This window comes from Suncus etruscus, chromosome 11 (assembly GCF_024139225.1).
Source record: "Suncus etruscus isolate mSunEtr1 chromosome 11, mSunEtr1.pri.cur, whole genome shotgun sequence".
Taxonomy (NCBI): domain Eukaryota; kingdom Metazoa; phylum Chordata; class Mammalia; order Eulipotyphla; family Soricidae; genus Suncus; species Suncus etruscus.
The window spans coordinates 101,072,668-101,092,314 of NC_064858.1; the positions used below are offsets into that span (position 1 = coordinate 101,072,668).

Here is a 19,647-nt window from a genome sequence, read left to right on the forward strand (position 1 = left end):
TTATCATAATAAAACAACTTAAACAAAACTTGTGGAATATAAATTACAATTACATTATTTAGTAAAAAAAATCTCAGCCTTGGTAAGAATAACCATAAACTATTAAAACATAAATTGTTAAGAACCCTATTTTTCACACTTTGTCTATGAACTCATATTGTACATATTAAAATATAAAGAGCCTTTATATTTTAATCCTCAGATGCAGGTGATTATTGTTTCCGTTATGAGATAAAAACATAGGAAAGTAAATGGTATCCTTACTAATCTCAAAAGCTGGGCCTTATCTCTAAACTCCATGAGGCCTCAAGTTTAGGTAACAATATTCTATTAAACATATTTCAAATTCAGATGGTACAAGGTTGCCTATACCTAGACAGATGGGGAGGGCGGTATCTAGCCCAGAGCATGCACAATATCTAGGAGCTTATCTGAAATATGAGTTCTATGACACTTATCCAGCTCTGGTACAAGATTCAGTACCCTGTGTTTCAGTAAGCCTTTTGTATTGGATGTAAACTTTAATTTGAGAACCATTGACACTTTTTATTTTATGGCATTAATTAAAATGCCACATCCACTATATGTTCCCTCTATTGTTTTTTGCAGACATGTATTAACTAATCAATACACAGAGGGTTTTATCTTTATTGAATGCTTTCCATGTAACACATACTGTCCTATGGACTTTCATTCATTGCATCTTCACAATAAACCCCAGGGAGTGCCTATTATAAGAGACTTAGAGAGATTGGGTAAATTCCCGAAAGTTAGTCTCAGGGAAGACAGAGTGTATATGAGAGTCCATTTGTGAGTCTCGGCATTTGTACATTCAGCAAATATTTCCCAAGAGAGTGCTCCAAAGTGCAGTGAGAAGTCCATCAAGTTTTGAACTTAAGCCCCATCTGGTTACCTAATGAAAGGAAACTTGATTGTGGAGATGAGAGAACCAGGCAAAATGTCTTTGGAAATCCAAGTACAGGTGTATGATCTAATGAGTAGAAACATTCTTTTAAAGTGTCTGTTTTCCTAAAATAGTCTTCTGCCTCCGGCTTATATAGACCATAAAATTTTAGGGGTGGAGCAAAGGAGGAGAATGAGCTGCAAAAAAATCACAAAAGTATGGTGTTATATAAGCATTTATGTATAAGGTAGCAGAGTAGAAGGAATCTGGTAGGAACATTTCCCCTGCTATTTTTCCACTCACATGATATATTTTTATTTCATGGCAGCCAGGTGTTTCCATTCTGTAATTCCCATGCTCGGAGAAAAAGCTATTAAACCTCGAAGAGAAAAATGCAAATATTTTCCCAGAAGCAGTTAATTTATATCAAAACATGGCCATATCCAAGAAGCCAGGTCTTTAATAGCTTCCTACTGTTCTCCTCATTTCCACTTTGTCTAATCTATGTGGTCACCAGAGGGTAATTCGTCTCTGAAAAACATGGAATCACCTCATTTCCCTTTGTACTTAAATCCTTCCAAACTTTCTCAGCACATTTGAAATAAAGTCTTACAGTGGCCTGCAAACCCACCCCCCTCCCCGAGATGGCCTAAGGTTCTCTCTCTCTCCAGCCCCTCGTTCTCACTCCTTCCTGCTCATTCATAGTTGATCCTTGGCAGCTCCTTTAATCAATAAAATAAACTCCAGCCTCAAGGCCTTTGCACCTGCTTTTATCTCTTCCTCAGTAACTCTGTTAGTATAATCATGTCTACATGATTTGCCAGCCAACTTTATTCTGGTCTCAACTCAAATGTCACCTCCTCAGAGAAACCGTTCGTGACCAAAATAAATGGAAATCTCACACTGGTTGCCATAAATCCTAGATCCATTCTTTGTGTTTAACTCATAATACTTCTCATTTGCTTCATGTTTTATACCCACCCATTTGTTAATTCTGTTCACAAAGAAATTTGAGTTCCCATATATCAAGATTGTGTCTTTTGCTCTGCTATTATCCTAACATCTATAGAAGTACCAACACTATGGCCAGTTATTACGACTATCTATTCTTAGTATTTTTATTGTTGTTGTTGTTTTTAATTTTAACGTTTTTTCCATTTGTTTTAATGTGCAGTATGCTGCAGAATAATCATCTCAGACAGGTACCCACAGAAGCATTACAGAATTTACGAAGCCTTCAATCCCTGTAAGTATGGCGAAAATTCTAAGCGTTCTCAGGCTCTATTTAGGATGGAGCATAGAAATGTCCCACTTAGCCAGAGAGAGAAATCGATGGATTTATGTGCATGCAAGAGGCATGAGTTTGATTCCTGGCATGGTCTATTGTGCCCTGAACACCAATAAGAGCACCTTCAAGCAACCCTGAGCACCCTCAAACATGGAACTAGAGAAAGGCCCTGAGGTTCTCTAGTTTGTTTGTTTTTTTTATTCAGGGACCTAAATAAATTGTGAGTGAAACTTTCCAGTAGACAACAATTCATATTCTCCCTAAATTATATATGTGGTAAGGACTAGTGTTAGAGTTGAGAATAGAGACAAACATAAACACCTGTAGTCAGGAGCCGCTTCTATAAGGCGATATCTCAGAACAAGACATCTGTTTCAACGATCGTGTCCTGCATTCTTGAATTCAAATCAAGAATAAAGTTTTCCTTAGACCTACAGAAATGAGTACACAGTCTAAACATCTTGTTGTTATCATTTTTTAATTCAGCTGAGCTACTGTGTTACAAATTTTTTTAGTTCCACTAAAGACTTGAATTCTGTGTCTACATCAAGGGTCCTCAAATCTATAAGTAAGTCAAAATCTAGTGATCTTATTTGATTTTTGATTTGTTTTGTTTTGTTTGAGGACCACCACCAGCTGAGCTACAGTTTACTCTTTTTTATTGTAATTATTCTTTTTTATTTATATATATATATATATCTTTATTTAAACACCTTGATTACAAATATGATTGTAGTTGGGTTTCAGTCATGTAAAGAACACCCTCCTTCACTAGTGCAACATTCCCATCACCAATGTCCCAAATCTCCCTCTCTTGACTCTGTACTCAGGGATCATTCCTAGCAAGGCTCCTAGAACCATATGTAGCACCTGGGATAAAACCTAGTAATAGCCCACATACAAGGATGCACTCTACATACTATACTATTAGGGATCTGCCCCCTAACAGAACATTTTAAAGTTTTATTGTGTACTTTCACATGCCAAGGGCATCCCTATCTCTCTCTCTCTCTCTCTCTCTCTCTCTCTCTCACACACACACACACACACACACACACACACACCAGAAGTTTCCATTCTCCGCTGATTTTTTTAACCTCTGAATAAATTACAAGTAATTATTACAGAAAGAACTTACATACCAGTTAGATGTTTCCTATTGGGTAGTAAGCAAGCGTCTACCATGTTTAATTGGAAAAACTATACCTTGAATACTTGCTCAATACTCTTTATCGTATTGAGTGTGTGTTTACAATATGTTGTCTGATTTCTTGTGTAGTTAGGTGTGATTTCTGCTCTCATATGACCCAGACTGTGTCCCCACCTGTTAACAAAATACTGGGATCTGATAAACAATGATGAGGGAAGTAAATGCATTAAAAAGACAAATAAATATTGTCAATGCCAGTTGAAAATTTTTGTAAAGAGTCCATCAGTTCATAATTACTTATAATTTGCTTAATGCTTCCAACAGACAACAGAAGAGGAAAAAGAATGTGAGATTTGAAAATGATACTTTCTTTTTCCTTTGATCTTCCTTCCTTTATTTTTTTTTTAATGGAAGCAAATCTTCACTTGAGATCATTTGAACGTTTCCCTCCCAACAAAGTGACTTCCCCAGTTTCACCAACCTATAGATAAACAAGCCTACAAGGGTCCTTTTGTGGTAATCAATGGGTCAGTGGTATTTTCCGGAGCTCCTTCATGACATCATGGTATCTTTTTCCTGAAGGGAAGAAGCCACAGCCAGGAATCAAAACTCTCCCATGTTGGGTTGCCTGTGGAAGGGCACAGGGTCTAAAGACTGAATTGAAAGCAAAATAATAGCTGTGGCCAATAGAGACTTTAAACAGCTGTGAGGCAGGCAGGAGATAGAAGGATAAGTGTATGTAACCAAAGCCGCTATCAACTGAAAAGAAGATCACAAACAGAACACACACAGCAGTGAACTCTTTGAGAAAGAGAAAACCATGAATCTTTTGTTCACTCGAGCTGGGTGGTGCCTCTCTGATAAAGGTGTTCAGATTTGGTTTCTTCCCGTCAAGATCTCTGCTGTTCACCAGGTGTCTCTTGCATTTGGTTTCTGGTTCGCAAGCAATTATATCTGAAACCTTATAAGTAGATAGTCCCTAGGAAGAAGCCAAGGGTTAACTTTTCAGTCTGTCAACTTATCACAACCAAACTGAAGCATCTAGATAGATAACTGAGCCCCAAGTGCAGAACACATCAATGGGTCATGGAATATTTGTTGGGCATCCTCTTGCCCAGAACAAAGCTCAGTCCCCGTGAGATGATTTCTGTTGGCAGCGTGTACTGTTGTGCCACTTTTTCTGCATCACTTTGATAGAAGAACTAAAATGTGAAAGCTTGAGACATAGTACAGCAGGTGAGATACTTGCTTGGCACATGGCCTAACCCATGTTTGATCCCTTACAGCATTCCCCAAGCACTGCTAGGGGTGATCCCTGAGCACAGAAATGGACTTGCCTCCAAAATTAAAAAATAGAACTAAATGTTTTATTCGTACTCCCAAAACATTTTATAGTACTTCCTTCTGCTTTCTTTACACAAGTCTGAGTTCTAAATCATTAGATTTAAGTCTAATGACCAATCAGACATGCATTTCCTTGTCCAGTTTTCATTTTCCATGCCATAGTTCTGCTTTCTTGTCAGCAAAAGTAGCAAAACGTGTGCGACTGTCTCATTCCCAGGAGGTCTCCATTTAGTTATCCAGGTCTTCTTAGAATTTCACTGAGTCCTTTTTATCAGTGGTTCCTCCTTTTTCTGTCTCAAATTCACTTCATCTCACAAGCACCCCACACTCCACAGAGGCTACAAGCACACCGAGCTCAACATAACCCAACTTTTGAAAGGGGGATTCTCCACTCTGGGTGCAAAGGAGGAGCATCATTTGGAGAATCCCAGAGCCCAGCTTGCTTATCAGAAGAAGTAGAATCAGAATCTCTGAGCATCGGTGTTGTCCAGCTGGTTTGGCTATTAGAGTTAAAAGCTTTCTTCCTTCCAGACTGGGAACTCGAATGTCCTGCAGCCTTCCCTCGGTGGTTTGAAAATATTCTGGATTTTTTTCCAAAGCCTAAAACTCAGAAGTCATGCTTTTATACTCCACTGTGAACAAATAATGTACTTAGAAGATTAACTTGCACTCAGGTACTGCCTTGATGGTTTTAATTGCAGCAGGTCACATCTGACTCATCATTCTACAGATTGTAGAGTAGGAAAGTTAGACTTTCACAAGTTAATCTTCCTCTGCCCTTCAGTTGTCCATGGGCCACCAGCGCCATGGACTGACTGTAGCACCTCCTGAAATGAGCCTCTCTCATTATCTGAAATTTCATTTAAAAAATTCTTAGGATGGAACAGAGTAGTGGCACAAGCGGTAGGGCATTTGTCTTGCATGCAGCTGACCCAGGACGGACCACATTTTGATCCTCCAGTGTTCCATATGGTCCCCCAAGCCAGGAGTGATTTCTGAGCACATAGCCAGGAGTAACCCTGAGCGTCACCGGTGTGACCCAAAAAAAAAAAAAAGAAAGAAACAATCCTCAGGTTATTTGCTTTTAAGAAATTAAAATAGTGTGTGTCCTTTCACACCAGCGATGTGGTCTACGAAACAAATATGGTTGAGAACTGCTAAAAAGGGGTCATTGGTTTGCTTTTCCCAGATAGGCCTTGCTTTGCTTCATCGACTAAAGTTTCAGAATCTTTTATGTATAGGCTGGCAATATTGCTATGAAGAAGAAATATGTTGTATTTGTGTTTTAAGGGATGTAATTTTCCATTTGTTTTCACATAAACATAAGATAATTTGCTTCGTTCAGTGTGATACATTTGAGTGCATAAACTCCCTTCACATGCTTATGAGTTATTCAGCCTGAGTCAGAGGACAGGCCATGTGCCGGAGACCAAGAGCTCAGTCCAGTAGCCTGCCCCTGTACAACATGCATACAGCAGTTACCATGCAGATACCAACTGAAATTTTTGTAATGTAACAAAATACAACTTAATTTCCTTTCTGTTTTGGAAGGGGATAGGAAATGTAATCAGAATTCACAGTGAGCAGTATGTATTTCAGCAACTAATTTTTGGCATTACAAATCATTTGAAAACTAGGGTCAAATTATGGTGATTTGATGGAAATTTGAAACTTAACCCTACCATGCCCTCACACCTTTATAGAAATAGTTTTTAAAAAATCAGTCTATGGGGGAAAAAAGCATTGCTTCACTGTTGCTGTCATTAATGAGGTTCAAACATCTGTCACCAGTTAAGTTCAAGATGATCAAAGAGAATGCCCTAGTCCTGTTAGTCCAGTTAACCAGAGTATTATATAATGCAGGCTGGCATCACTTAAAGTCAGCATTATTATGGCTAATTGTGGAATAAGTACAATCCAAAAAACAATGGATGCGTAAACAGAAAATGAGAGAAGTTAGACATGTCTTTCTTATTGTCCCAATTAGATAATATTCCTTTTCAGAGTACAAGACTGTATTTAAAACCTCAAAGAATATTTAATTCCCTGCCTGGAACATGATCTGTCCATACATCCTATTATGATATCAGTTTGAGAGCTACAGATTGCACTTCTGGCCTAGACCAAATTCCCTTGACCTTGTCTGTATTTCTACCAGACTTTTCGCAGTTAGATTTTGCTGATAATGAGAGAGACAGACAGAGGAGGAGGAGGAGAGGACGAGGTGGGGAATCCGGATACTGAACAGAAAGTAAGACAAGCCTAGAACCAGCAGCAGTTTTTTTCCTATTAATATTACACCTATTGGGTTTCAGCCCCAGGATGTAGAATGGGAAGGAAGTAACAGAAGACAAGGAGGTGTAACCAGACAGAAAGAAAGCTAAGTGAGGTAATCAAGAGAATAAAGATTAAAGGAAAATGGGGTTAAAAATACAAAGGTTTTAGTATTAATGACATTATTCTTTCCACTAAAATAGTCTCCAGAAAAGGAAATTTACAAGACACCCACATTTGTGATCTGTGTTTGTTTTTTTATTTTGTTTTGTTTTCTGGGGTTTTTTGTTTTGTTTTGTTTTCTGAGTTTTTTTTTATATAAAAGTGTCAATCTATTAGATACGTAATAGGATGGAAGTCCATGAAGACATACTAGAGGCCAAGGGTTTTTTACATATTGAATTATTTAAGTGTTGATTTCACAGGCTCATGTAGAAACTGGTACCCAATAAGCTATTCTTTTTAAAAATAATTTTTAACTTATTTATATTAATTTTAGAAATAATAACACTGTATTTGCTTGCGTTTGTTTTGAGGCCACACCTGGTGGTGTTCAGAGTTTACTCCTGGCTCTGCACTCCGAAATTACTTTTGGTAGTGCTTGGGTATCAGATGAGATACCAGGCATTGAATCCAGGTTGGCTGGATGCAAGTGCCCTATCTGCTGAACTATCCAGCCCAAACATCTAGTAAACTCTTATGAAGAGATGTTTTGCTTTCAACTCCACCCCCAATTTAAACATGAGGAGAAATTTCTTTTTTTGAGGAAAACCCTATTTACATCATGTTTGCAAGAAAGACCTCAAATTGGACTATAGTCTTCATAATTCAGTGAAAAAAACTATGATTATATTATGCAAAAGTAATGCATGAAAAGTTCTTACATCAGGTTACCTGCTGGTACCATGATAAATCACATACCAGATAAATCAGATATATACATGACTAAAAAAGAGAACATCTATCTTACGAATGAAAAGCAAAATCAACTTTTTTAGCCTTGTGATATGAAATGAAAGTTAATTTAGAATTTGTGAAGGGGTAAAGGCTGGAGAAGGCCATTCCTGACCACCGTATGTTCACCCTTTGTAGATCTAGATGGGGTCTGTGATGAATTGTAAGAAGGCGCATGGAGAAGCAGTCGAACATGGAAAAACTGCCAGCATGAAATGAGAATGTAGCTCATTCAAATCTTAGGTTCTAAAGGTAGCAGCCAATGATACAAGTTTATTTATACTCATTTGTCTGCATCCTTGCACCCCTTTATTTTTCTAGCAAGTTCTTGAAGTAGGGAATGTCAATGATGATCACTTGCTTTATTATAGAAAAGCGAAAGCTTGGAGATTAATCAGCTTTTTCAAGACCGTATGGCTTGTAATGAAGTCAGGCTAGAAGTGAGTCTAGAAGTCTAGTTTTCCTAGTTCCAAACTGTCCATTTTACCACCGAATGGATGGTGATCAAACTCATTAATCAAACTCAAGAATTTCACACTGTTTTGCTACCATTTTATCACCGTTTTATCACCCAAGTTTTTCTAGTTCCCAAATCCGTCCATTTTATCTTGTCTTCCTTAGGAAAAAAAATAAGCTGATCTAGATCATATATATTTGAGGAAGATAAACTAATTCGAGATGTTATATAGCTTAAAATACATGTGTGGATTTCAAAGGAAACGTGACATTTAGGCTAAGGCTTCCCACTATGCATTTCTCTTTACCCAACACTTTATAGTAAGGATCTCGTTACCTGCTGACCCTTTAAAAAATTGTCCCATAAAATTGGGGGCTATGTTTTTTCCAAATTTACAGACAAATTTTCAGCCACAGGTACAGATTCTGGGCAATGAAGAGACTCAAAAAAATACTTGTGGATTAGACCTAAAGCCTCAAATTTTAAGGAGATGCTAAACAACTGCTCAGAATCTGTTTGTCTGTGGCTAAATCCACTGATATACCTGCTCCTATCTTTTCCTATATGCCCTTTCTGAGACCTTACTTGTTCTATGGGGGTTGGGGGTTAATATTCTACAAGATTTAACTTTCCATTACCTTAGGTGAATATTTTCTGCTTCAATATTACTGTTTATGGTGTCAGAGTGATGGTACAGTAGATAGGGTGCTTGCACACAGCAGACCTGAGTTTGATCCCCAACATCCTATATGGTCCCCTCTGCACCATCAGGAGTGTAGAGCCAGGAGTAAGCCTTGAGTGTAGAGCCAGGAGTAAGCCCTGAGGGTGCCCCTCAAAAAAGAATAGAGTTCTTACTATTAAGTCTTAGAGGACTAATGAAATGCTAATAGTCAAGAGGTGTTTTTGCACAGAAACACGGCCCAGAAATGTAGAGTTCAAAAAAGGACTTGACAGAAAATAGAAAAAAAATGATACCTCAGGTGGGTGAAGAGCTTTGAAAATCGCAGTGGGAAGTTTGGGTTTCAGAGTAGTGAAAATGTGGAAGAACTGTGGATTCCTAACAGGTGAGTGATACAGGACCCAGTTTTAGAGAGATTAATCTGGCAGCAGCCTCGAGGATTAATTGAAGAGATAAGAGATCAAAGGCAAGAGGACCAGCTAAGGGCCTGTTACAGTAATGCAGGTGTGAAGAGATAAGAGATTAAACTAGACAGTGGAAATGGAGAGTCTAGGGAGCTAAATGGAGAGAAACGTGAATGATTGGCTGCAAAGCAACGGAAGATCAAAAAAAATGACCCCCGAGTTTCAAACCCTCCTGGTATTTGAGAGACAAATGGTGCCCCTGACAAAAATAAAGGTCTTTGGTTTCTATTAAGAAAAATAAAATAGAAGAAGTCAATGCTCATATTACTTGCGCTACGATCATCTCCCTGTTAACAAAATTCACAGCATAGTAATAATGTCTGAGAAACTAGGGAACTTAACATAAGTTGTCTTAAAATATATTGCCAAAAGTATGTATATATATTTTTCTCACTGGAGACACATATTTCTAAAAATGCTATCAAGACAGAGACTTGGTTCTAGACTACCAGGTGCTGACTCGTTTTCAAATGACTGCTTCCCAAGTGGACCTTGGGCTTTCTCTCTCCCCAAGCTGGATAGATAGGAAGCACATTTGTGCCTTTCTGAGTTAAATCTAAAGTAGTAATTTTCCTCCTGGTTTATGTTAAGTTTACCAATAAATAAGTTGGAAATTATAGAGGCAATTCAGAAATTCCTACATAGACAATCATGCTATTTATATAAATTTATGTATCTGTTATCTTAGATGTGGGTGATGGACACCACAAATTTTAAATAACAAAACAGAGCAAGAAATTCTTCATGTTGTCAGGAAGAATCCAAGTGATAATAATTCATATAGATTGAACTGTATCCTAGTAGGATAATTATAATGCATTACTGACACATTCAACTAGGTAGCCACTGTTTCCCAAACAACCAGGTTTCCACACCAAAAGATTTTACCACAAGAACTTAGGGACCCGTTGAACTGTATCGTAGGCAAATTTAAAACATGATTTATATTTCACAGCCAGACAATTGTTGAAAATTATAATCATGTAATTATAATTTTATTTTATAATTTCATAACTGAAATCACTTGTTGTGTCAAATGGATCCTTTGCGCACATTATTTTCAAACTGGTCTTACTACATAAATAAGTGTATATACAAGGAAGTTGGTCATCTTTTAAAACTGTGAAGAAAACTGCTCTTGCTCCATTGTAAAACAGTAATGTCAGTCATGAAACTCACATGTCTCATACTTCTGTTTATTACAAGAATCCACATGAATGGTACAATATCTGCAGCTGCAACTTTCTTCACACCTTTGATTTTTCTCTCCCCCCTAAATCATCCATGTTAATAATTGACATTATTACAGTCATCTCTGATAGGGAATTAGCCAAGATCAATGGCTTATCTTTTGACGACCGCTTTCTTCCTTATAGTTAATGGCTCATCAAAAGCATTCTCAAACAAAGAAACATGTTTGTATGATACATTGGCAAGGTATCATGTACAAGCTGTATATAAAGGGCCATTTTCTGAAACAACAATGGTAAGAATGATCTCACCGATTTTATAATCCTTACAATAAGGCCATTTATAAATCAAAAATTCTTTTCATGGGTGTGAAAACAGATCTGCAGAATGTTGCTCTTAAGAAAGAAACTGTAAACTTAGCCTCTTCTGTGTGAAAACATTAAGGAAAAACCTTTAAACAGAAAGCAAAATAAAAATGTTTCCCATTCTCTAACATAAACATTCGTGGGTTCTTTTTTCTCTTACCTCTCACTCTTCATTGTGTAGACTGCGTTAACATGACAGAACTGCACCCACAGGCCCATACATATCTATATTAGAGATCACACTAGATAATATTCATCCCTGATCATGCATGATTTCTGTCTATCCAGTGATCAGACTGAACATCAAATTCCAGTTGAACTTCCTTGTTCTCCCAGAAGACACATCTGAGAGATCACCATGTTCTGTCAGACTCAATTTTTTTTTTTTTTTGGTTTTTGGGCCACACCCTGTGACGCTCAGGGGTTACTCCTGGCTATGCGCTCAGAAGTTGCTCCTGGCTTCTTGGGGGACCATATGGGACGCCGGGGGATCGAACCGCGGTCCGTCCTAGGCTAGCGCAGGCAAGGCAGGCACCTTACCTCCAGCGCCACCACCCGGCCCCAATTTTTTTTAATATTTATTATTTTAGGTATTTCTCCCAATTTTCATGTGTCTGTGAGTGCAGACACATTTCTTTTCTCACTCTGATGATGGTTCTTGTCTTGGTTACTTCCTTTTCCTCTAGTCATCCCTGTGCACTCTTCTTAGGGTAGCCTTCCCATAGCACACCCATTTGAAGGGCATCTAGTCAGAAGATGGTACAACCTATACCCCCAAAAGAAACCAATTTCTGTAGATCTTAAAGATTTCTTAGGAAAAAGAAAGGCATTAAGTAGCCTAGAAACTTTCTGGGATCAAAGTCATTCATACCCCAAACATTTGCTTTGGGTATTTGATGTTATAGCAGTCAAACAAGTGAACTGGATGGTACTCACTTTTCCCATACTAAGGAGAAACAATTCAGGGTCCCTGAGAGGATGCCTCCCTCAGCCGAACAGCAGAATTTCTCTGGCGTTAGTGGAATCTTCCAACCTCAACTCCTCCATGCAGAAGTGTTATTTTAGCATATGTACCAAATCATAAAAAATCCATTTCTCAACCTTTGTAGCTTTTTGGGGGTTATTGCAGAGGGTCAAAACTAAGGAAAATTCTGTTCTTGCACCAGAAAATGTCACACTTTTCTCAAGCAAAGAATTTTTTTGTGGGGCCCTTTTGTACCTGTGCTAGCCTTATATAGAAAGTGTGTGCCTCTTTCTTCTTTTTCTATGTGGTGAAGGCCATGTAGCTACTGAACAAACATCTTAAAGGATGTCGGATAAGTCGGAAATCAAAAATTGTTCTAGTTCACAAGAAAGAAAGGGAGGAAAAATCTATCTCCTATAAACATATTTGAATGTTTAAAGGGTTAAGAAACGTGTGGGGAAAATAAGCTTGTTTTGGGGAGCTTATGAATAATGATGTGACTTCCTGAATCTAAAGATTTTCCTTAAATAACAAAGTTCGTCATGTGGAGAATGCTTTATTGCTTACAAAATGCATCTACATAATCTCTCACTTAGTTCCTATTTTCCTAATTCTGTGATGAGTTGTGATTATTTCTGATGCTGTGATGACTTATGATTCTTCTTTACAGATGTAAAAAAGTGACCCTCTAAAAAAATTCATCATGATGCCCTTACACTTCAGATTTAAATAAGTGCCAAAGTTTGGCATAAATTTTTCACTTAACTCTCCTATTGGGTTCACTTTCCAGTTTACTGTACGTCTACCCTTCAGGTGTGCGGTTATAGATAACAATGGGAAGTAGAGTCCATTTTTATCTTATCACTTTGCCATCAATCATGAGTAACATGAGGAACACAAAATGGGTACCGTTTCCCGTTTAATGATTATTTTTCAGGTTGTGTTTCAACATCATAATTAAGGGCTTTTATTTGTCTGAAAGAAGGTAGGGCCACTCCCATTGCTCAAGAGCTTTGTTTTGCTACAATTACTGTAGGCAGGTTTGGGATGCCGCTGCCACGTTATTGATGGACGCTTAACAGCCAAGATTACTGCTAGGAACATTTTCTGAGAATGTGCCCTCTCTCACGTCACCACTTCCGTGCTTTCGGAATAAAAGAGCATTATCAGGAAGGCATCAAGAACAAAATTGCCAGGCCTTTGTGAGACATGCAAACACAATGACACTGAAGCCTAGCAAAAAGGGGGTGATTACTATGAAGGCTCTTTATTTCTGCTATGAGGGATAAAATAACTAGGTCACAATTTTTGAGACTGAAGTTCTATAACCATTCATTATATTCTTTTTCATTTACTCATTTTTTATTGCATTAACATTGTTTTACAATCTCCCATCTTTTCAAATGGGTTATTACCTTGTACCTAGCACCAAAATGCAAATACCCCTCTGCCTCCTCCGGAGTTTTCTCCTGCCTTTCAGCTCCTACCCCTCTTTCCCTGAGTCCTCAGCACTCATACAACTTTTGAGCAAACTGAAATTTGAGTGTATCTCCTTCAATTGTTTTGAAACTATTTCAATGGTCAATAGGCAAAACAAAAATGTTTTAAAAAAGAATGCTTAAAATCCTGTTATTATCAAATAATACTAATTTAAATCATCAAGGGACTATATCGGTTACAAAATCCTGTGGTGCTATTTCCTTTAATCATAAATCTGCCCTGTATGATAGAGAAGTATCATTCTTATTATACAGAATAAAAGCTTAAGTCTATATTAGCTATGGTAGTGGCTTAAACCTAACACTTCTCATTTCAAATCTTTTTTTTTTTGGTTTTTGGGTCACACCCGTTTGACGCTCAGGGGTTACTTCTGGCTATGCGCTCAGAAATCGCCCCTGGCTTGGGGAGACCATATGGGATGCCGGGGGATCGAACTGTGGTCCGTCCTACGATAGCGCTTGCAAGGCAGACACTTTACCTCTAGCGCCACCTTCCCGGCCCCTCATTTCAAATCTTATTGATAATTCACAGATAACATGCTGCCTGCATGCCGCGCACACACACACACACACACACACACACACACACACACACACACACACACACTATGGCATCTTCATGAAACAGAAAGAATAAACACTGATAAAGTAGAACTATATGGTAAACTAGTTATTTGTTGCTTCTAGTACTAGGATGTGTTCTCATATACTAATGGGTTGCTTTCATATAGGAGTGTTTTGCTTAATCTCATTACTTAAATGCTGCATTTTCCTAGTATATGAGTAAGATTTTTCTAGCTTCAAGCAAAAAGTAAATTAAGGGTCCAGGAAGAGAGTCCAGAAGGTTATCACACATCTGGACTGGGTTCAATCCTATTACCACATGAGCTCCCAAGCTTTGCTAGCTGTAGCCCTTGAGGCCTCAAGTCTTCCTAGGTATGGTCCTGGTGACTCCTAGCATTGCATAACCTACCCTGTTGGTGAGCACTTATTCATCAGTATTGCCTGACAGGGCCTCCAGGGTCCCTGAGTATAAAAAAAAAAATGTAATTTTGGATGGAGCTACCTCAAATAAAATAAAACAAAAAGATAGATTGATATAATATGAGAGCCAGGGAGATAGCTCAAAAGACTGGAGTGCATGCTTTTCATTTGGGGAGGACCAATTTGATTTCCAGCACATTGGAAAGTAACTTCCAAGCAACGAACCAGGAATAGGCCCAAACACCACCAGGTGTGACCCAAACACAAATAGAAGCTCTATGTTAACTTACTGACTAGGCATGACTTGTGTCATGCTGCCAGCTGGTTTGCCCACAGTCGGAACTATGGACCTAAAAACCACCTGTATGAGTGCTAGATAATTAATGCCGTGCTCCAGTCTTTCCCTGGGATCTTCTGTTCAGATAAGGTCAGATTACGCCTTTGAATGTGAAAAATATGCCACTCTGATTTATTAGAACCACTATGGCCAAATGACCTCTGCACTTAGAAGAAGTCTCATATATGGGAAGCTTTTTTTTTTTTTTTTTTTGGTTTTTGGGTCACACACGGCAGTGCTCAGGGGTTCCTCCTGGCTCTATGCTCAGAAATCACTCCTGGCAGGCTCAGGGGACCATATGGGATACCGACCTTTTGCATGCAAGGCAAACGCCATTCCTCCATGCTATCTCTCTGGCCCCTATGGGAAGCATCTTATATAAATAAACTATTTAGATAAAATCTTTTAATGTTAATGTTTAATGCTTAAGCTGTCCAAACATCAAGTGTGAGAATATTAATATTTCCAATACTGGGATGGTGAAGAAGTATCATGTCCGACTCATTTCATTTCAGATACGTAGCAAAATGTTCTGGGATGACAGTGAAGAGTCAGATGACAACCTTCGGGGTGGAAGTGAGGAAAGGGGATTATTAAACTATTCATCTAGAAGAATGAATGTAGTTGCCCTAGAAATCGCTGCCCTGTTTACTTTAAGATACAGCCAAATCTTTGGCGGTTATTTCAATATTGAAGGCCAGCCTGTGACATGATATGAAAGGATCCTTTTCTATCTGTGAGCCCCAAATTCACAATGAACATTATGGGTGATGGGTCATAGTTTGAATACATGAGCAAAGGTCAATATCAGACATGTCAAGGACAACCTGGAAGCCCATATTATTAAATTAAGCCTTCATTCTTTTTTTTCTTTTTTTTTTTTTTTTTTTTTTTTTTTTTTTTTTTTTTTTTGTTTTTCGGGCCACACACATTTGATGCTCAGGAGTTATTCCTGGCTAAGCCTCAGAAATTGCCCCTGGCTTGGGGGGACCACATGGGACGCCGGGGGATCGAACCGCAGTCCTGATCCTTGGTTAGCGCTTGCAAGGCAGACACCTTACCTCTAGGGCCACCTCGCCGGCCCCAAGCCTTCATTCTTTAATCAGCAAATTATTATGGAGAGTTTACATATATGATTTACTTTATTAAAACAAAAATAATCATCTCCTTACACCCATGTGAACCTAAACTGAGCCTATCTACTGTTGCAGGAGAATGGGAGAGAAATGGTTTGAGTTGTCCGAAATATCTCAGTTCTTTTTATTGACAGAATCTTGAGATTCTTGGGAGCAGTGTTTCTGTTATATACACTGATTATTTCTCTACTGGAAATTTGACTGTGAGTTTACTATGAGACTGAACTCTTAATGTTCATTCCAAGTGACCTTATCTCATTATCAGAACTTGGCCATATCTAGAAGGCCTCATTTATGTCCATTTGGTCAGTAGAAGCAGAAGGGGGTGATGTAGTTGACAAAAAGTAAGCAAGTCTCTTTCCATAGAGATGAACCCAAATCATAAACAATTCTATCCATCTCTAAATTATTTAAATTTGGTGTGCAGAAGATTATTTTGGGGATCCGAATGGGCTCCCTGCCTCTGTTTAGTCTTAAAAGATTCCTAAAATATTTTTCAAAATCCACTCGTGGTTTTCTAATGTCTTTCTTCATACATGGACAACCACTCTTCTACTTTTTAATCCTGGCTTTGTCAATGCAAACAAATGGAACAGATTGGGGGTGGCAGAGAGATAGCACAGCAGTAAGGCATTTGCCTGCCACATGGTCAACACAGGAAGGGACCCCGGTTCGAATCCCATCATCCCATATGGTCCCCAGAGCCTGTCAGGGGTATGATTTCTGAGTACAGAGCCAGAAGTAACCTCTGAGTGTGACCAAAAAAAAAAAGAAACATATTGGGGAGAATGAGGAGTGATTCAAGAATAGCTGAGAGATGGTGGTACTACTGTTCCTGCACATCACACAAAATTGTAATGTGCCTGTGTAGGTTCTCTTCAATTAAAAATAAAATAAAAGTTGAGGCATCAATATAGCTATGATTTAGGTTGAACTGGGACAAATCAGATGTCATGCACTCCCTCTGCTGGCTTTGAAACTGCAACAGCTCACTAACCATGTCTATTTCTCCACTTGAAAAAAGAAAAGTAGTGAATGGGGAAAAAAGGCAAAAAGTGGGAAAGCTGTTAATTTTATTATTCATTTAAAATCAGGAAAAACAAGTATCAGCCCAACAAAAAAATGGTCAGAATGAGGAAAAAAAAGCCAGTAGTTTTTAAGGTTTCAACACTGTCTGAAGTAAAAAAGGGGAGGAGCTACCTCCCCTCTCCCTGTGGCTATTTCTTACAGCCTTTAAAAATTAGTCAAGCCTTCTCTAATAGACAATTCCAGAAATAGTCTTTCCCAATGTCGAAAGAACAATCTAGAAGAGTAGCATGTTTGATGTGTTCAAAACAATCCAGGAAAGCAAAGATATATTTGGCATGGAATGGAGGTGTGAAGGAGAGTGCCTTTCTCCTGGTGTCAGAAAAAATAAAAGCTAAAAGATCATCAACTTTAAACTTTATACAGTTGGGAGGGTGCTTGAGTGCAAGAAAGCTTGTTACCCTCAAACCTGGAAGAGAATTGTGGAATTTTACAGCCAAGGGATTTAAGAAGCCAGGGTCTGCTTCTACCAAGAACAAAATCCTCCAGATGTCAAAGGATTCAGTCCAGCCCTGAAAATTCTTCCACTCCTGTCAATCAAGGCAGTGGAGAATTTTTTGCCAGGCCCATCTTCTGCCTGGACCTCCCTGCATCCTTTTTCCATTCTTGCTTCTTTTCTTCCCCAGCCGTCTGGATGCCAACCACATCAGCTATGTTCCTCCGAGTTGTTTCAGTGGCCTTCATTCCCTGAGGCACCTGTGGCTAGATGACAATGCTTTAACGGAAATCCCTGTCCAGGCCTTCAGAAGTTTGTCGGCCCTGCAGGCCATGACCTTGGCCCTGAACAAAATACACCGCATACCAGACTATGCCTTTGGAAACCTCTCCAGCTTAGTAGTTCTGTAAGTTTTATTGATTTATTTTCTCTCTTTCTAAGAGTTTCTAAATCCACAATAAATCACTAACCTTAAAATACTAGTTCCTCAAAGCTTGAAAAGGTACATTTTAGGGGAGGGTCACCTTTGGTCCCCTCCCAATATGACTCATGTTTTAATTGTATTAGGGGATTAAATCACATTTAGGGAGTACCTGCAAAGTGCCAAAATACTGTTGGGTTGTCAAAGATAATGAAATATGACCTCTCCCTTAGGGAAGTCCATTGTATAGAATACAAGTAATCACTCTGTTGTACAACGGTTCAGTGATCCAAGCAAATAAAAATACTTTGTTTCTGATAATTATGTACAATTCGGATTAAAATGAAATATGCCTTTGTTAGAATTGAACTTCTTGAGTTCCTACCAAGCAAAGAGACTTCAAATGCTAAATTATACCTTTGTAGGGCATCTGTACCTGCACCCAAGTGGTTTTAGATTTTATTTTAATAAATCAATGTTATTTTCAAATAAGCACTGAAGGGTATTGCAGTACACGGGGGCAGGGATACAGTTTAGCGGGGAACACCTCATCTTACTTGTGTGAGGCAATGAGTGAAGTTCCCAGGAGGGAAGGTAAAATGCAATAAATAAAAAGTATAGGAATATGCCCCATACATCTTATAGTGACACAAGCTGATATGGAAAATTAGAAGTGTCTTGACAGGCTTCTGCATTAGTCCTCCCTTCTTGCCTGCCTCCTGACCCACCTTTTCCTTTCATTATTTCATTTGACTTATCTCTGGCACTGTAGTTATTCCTCTCCGGCTGCTACATCTTATCCATTTTATTTTCAATTTCTTATTCTTCCTTACTTTACCATTTCCATTTTCTTATTTTCAATTCCTTACTTTTCCTTCCTTTTTTCAATTCCTTACATCTTTCACATGTGTTAGAAAAGATCCTCCATAAACCCCACATAGCTCTCACATGAAAACAGCATGTATTTCTTAATTTTTTTAATTAGTCTGAAGAAATTTGGGTTGCTAGTCACAACTTTCTTCTTTTTTTGGTGGGGGGAGTTGGGTTTTGGGTTTTGGGTCACACCTGGCAACGCTCAGGGCTTACTCCTGGCTCCACGCTCAGAAATCGCTCCTGGCAGGCTCAGGGGACCATATGGGATGCCAGGATTTGAACCACCATCCTTCTGCATGCAAGGCAAATGCCTTACCTCCATTCTATCTCTCTGGCCCCTAGTCACAACTTTCTAAGTTGAATTTCACATATGTAGAAAGATCCTGCTCAGACCCATCATAGTTGAGTAGGTGTTTTAATTTTTTCTTCCACTAGAGGGAATGGATTTCTAGAAATCTAGCAATTTCTTTTTATTCTTTTGGTAAATTCATTTCCCTTAAATCCCTTTGAAACTGGGTCCAGTTTTCATGGTTGTGCAGCTGTTCTCACTGTCCCTTACCTAGCTAATTTATCTTGAGCCAAAGATGATAATTGTACACACTAGTAATGTGGCAAGAAAGCTGACATGTCTCCAGGAGCCATTGAAAAATCTGGCCACATTCTCTGAAATTATTGTTTCCTGTTAATCTGTGCCCTGATCCTGGGAATGGAGCCATTGTAAGCTATCAGCTTGAAGAGAAAATGCTCACCTCCCTGCTCCATTTGTCATCCCAATCCCAAATCCAAGATGAACAACATGAATTACTTCTGTTAGTCATGTTGTTCAGGTTCTTACTTTCTT

General features: G+C 38.6%; 1 protein-coding gene across 1 annotated transcript in view; it reads left to right on the forward strand.

Moving 5' to 3' along the window:
* The window catches only part of LGR5 (leucine rich repeat containing G protein-coupled receptor 5), a 155,097-nt gene that overhangs the window by 100,196 nt on the left and 35,254 nt on the right, over positions 1 to 19,647 (forward strand). The window contains exons 4-5 of the mRNA XM_049783030.1: positions 2,079 to 2,150; positions 17,703 to 17,918. Of these exons, the coding sequence (XP_049638987.1) occupies positions 2,079 to 2,150; positions 17,703 to 17,918 (288 nt within the window). The remainder of the gene's footprint in view (positions 1 to 2,078; positions 2,151 to 17,702; positions 17,919 to 19,647) is intronic.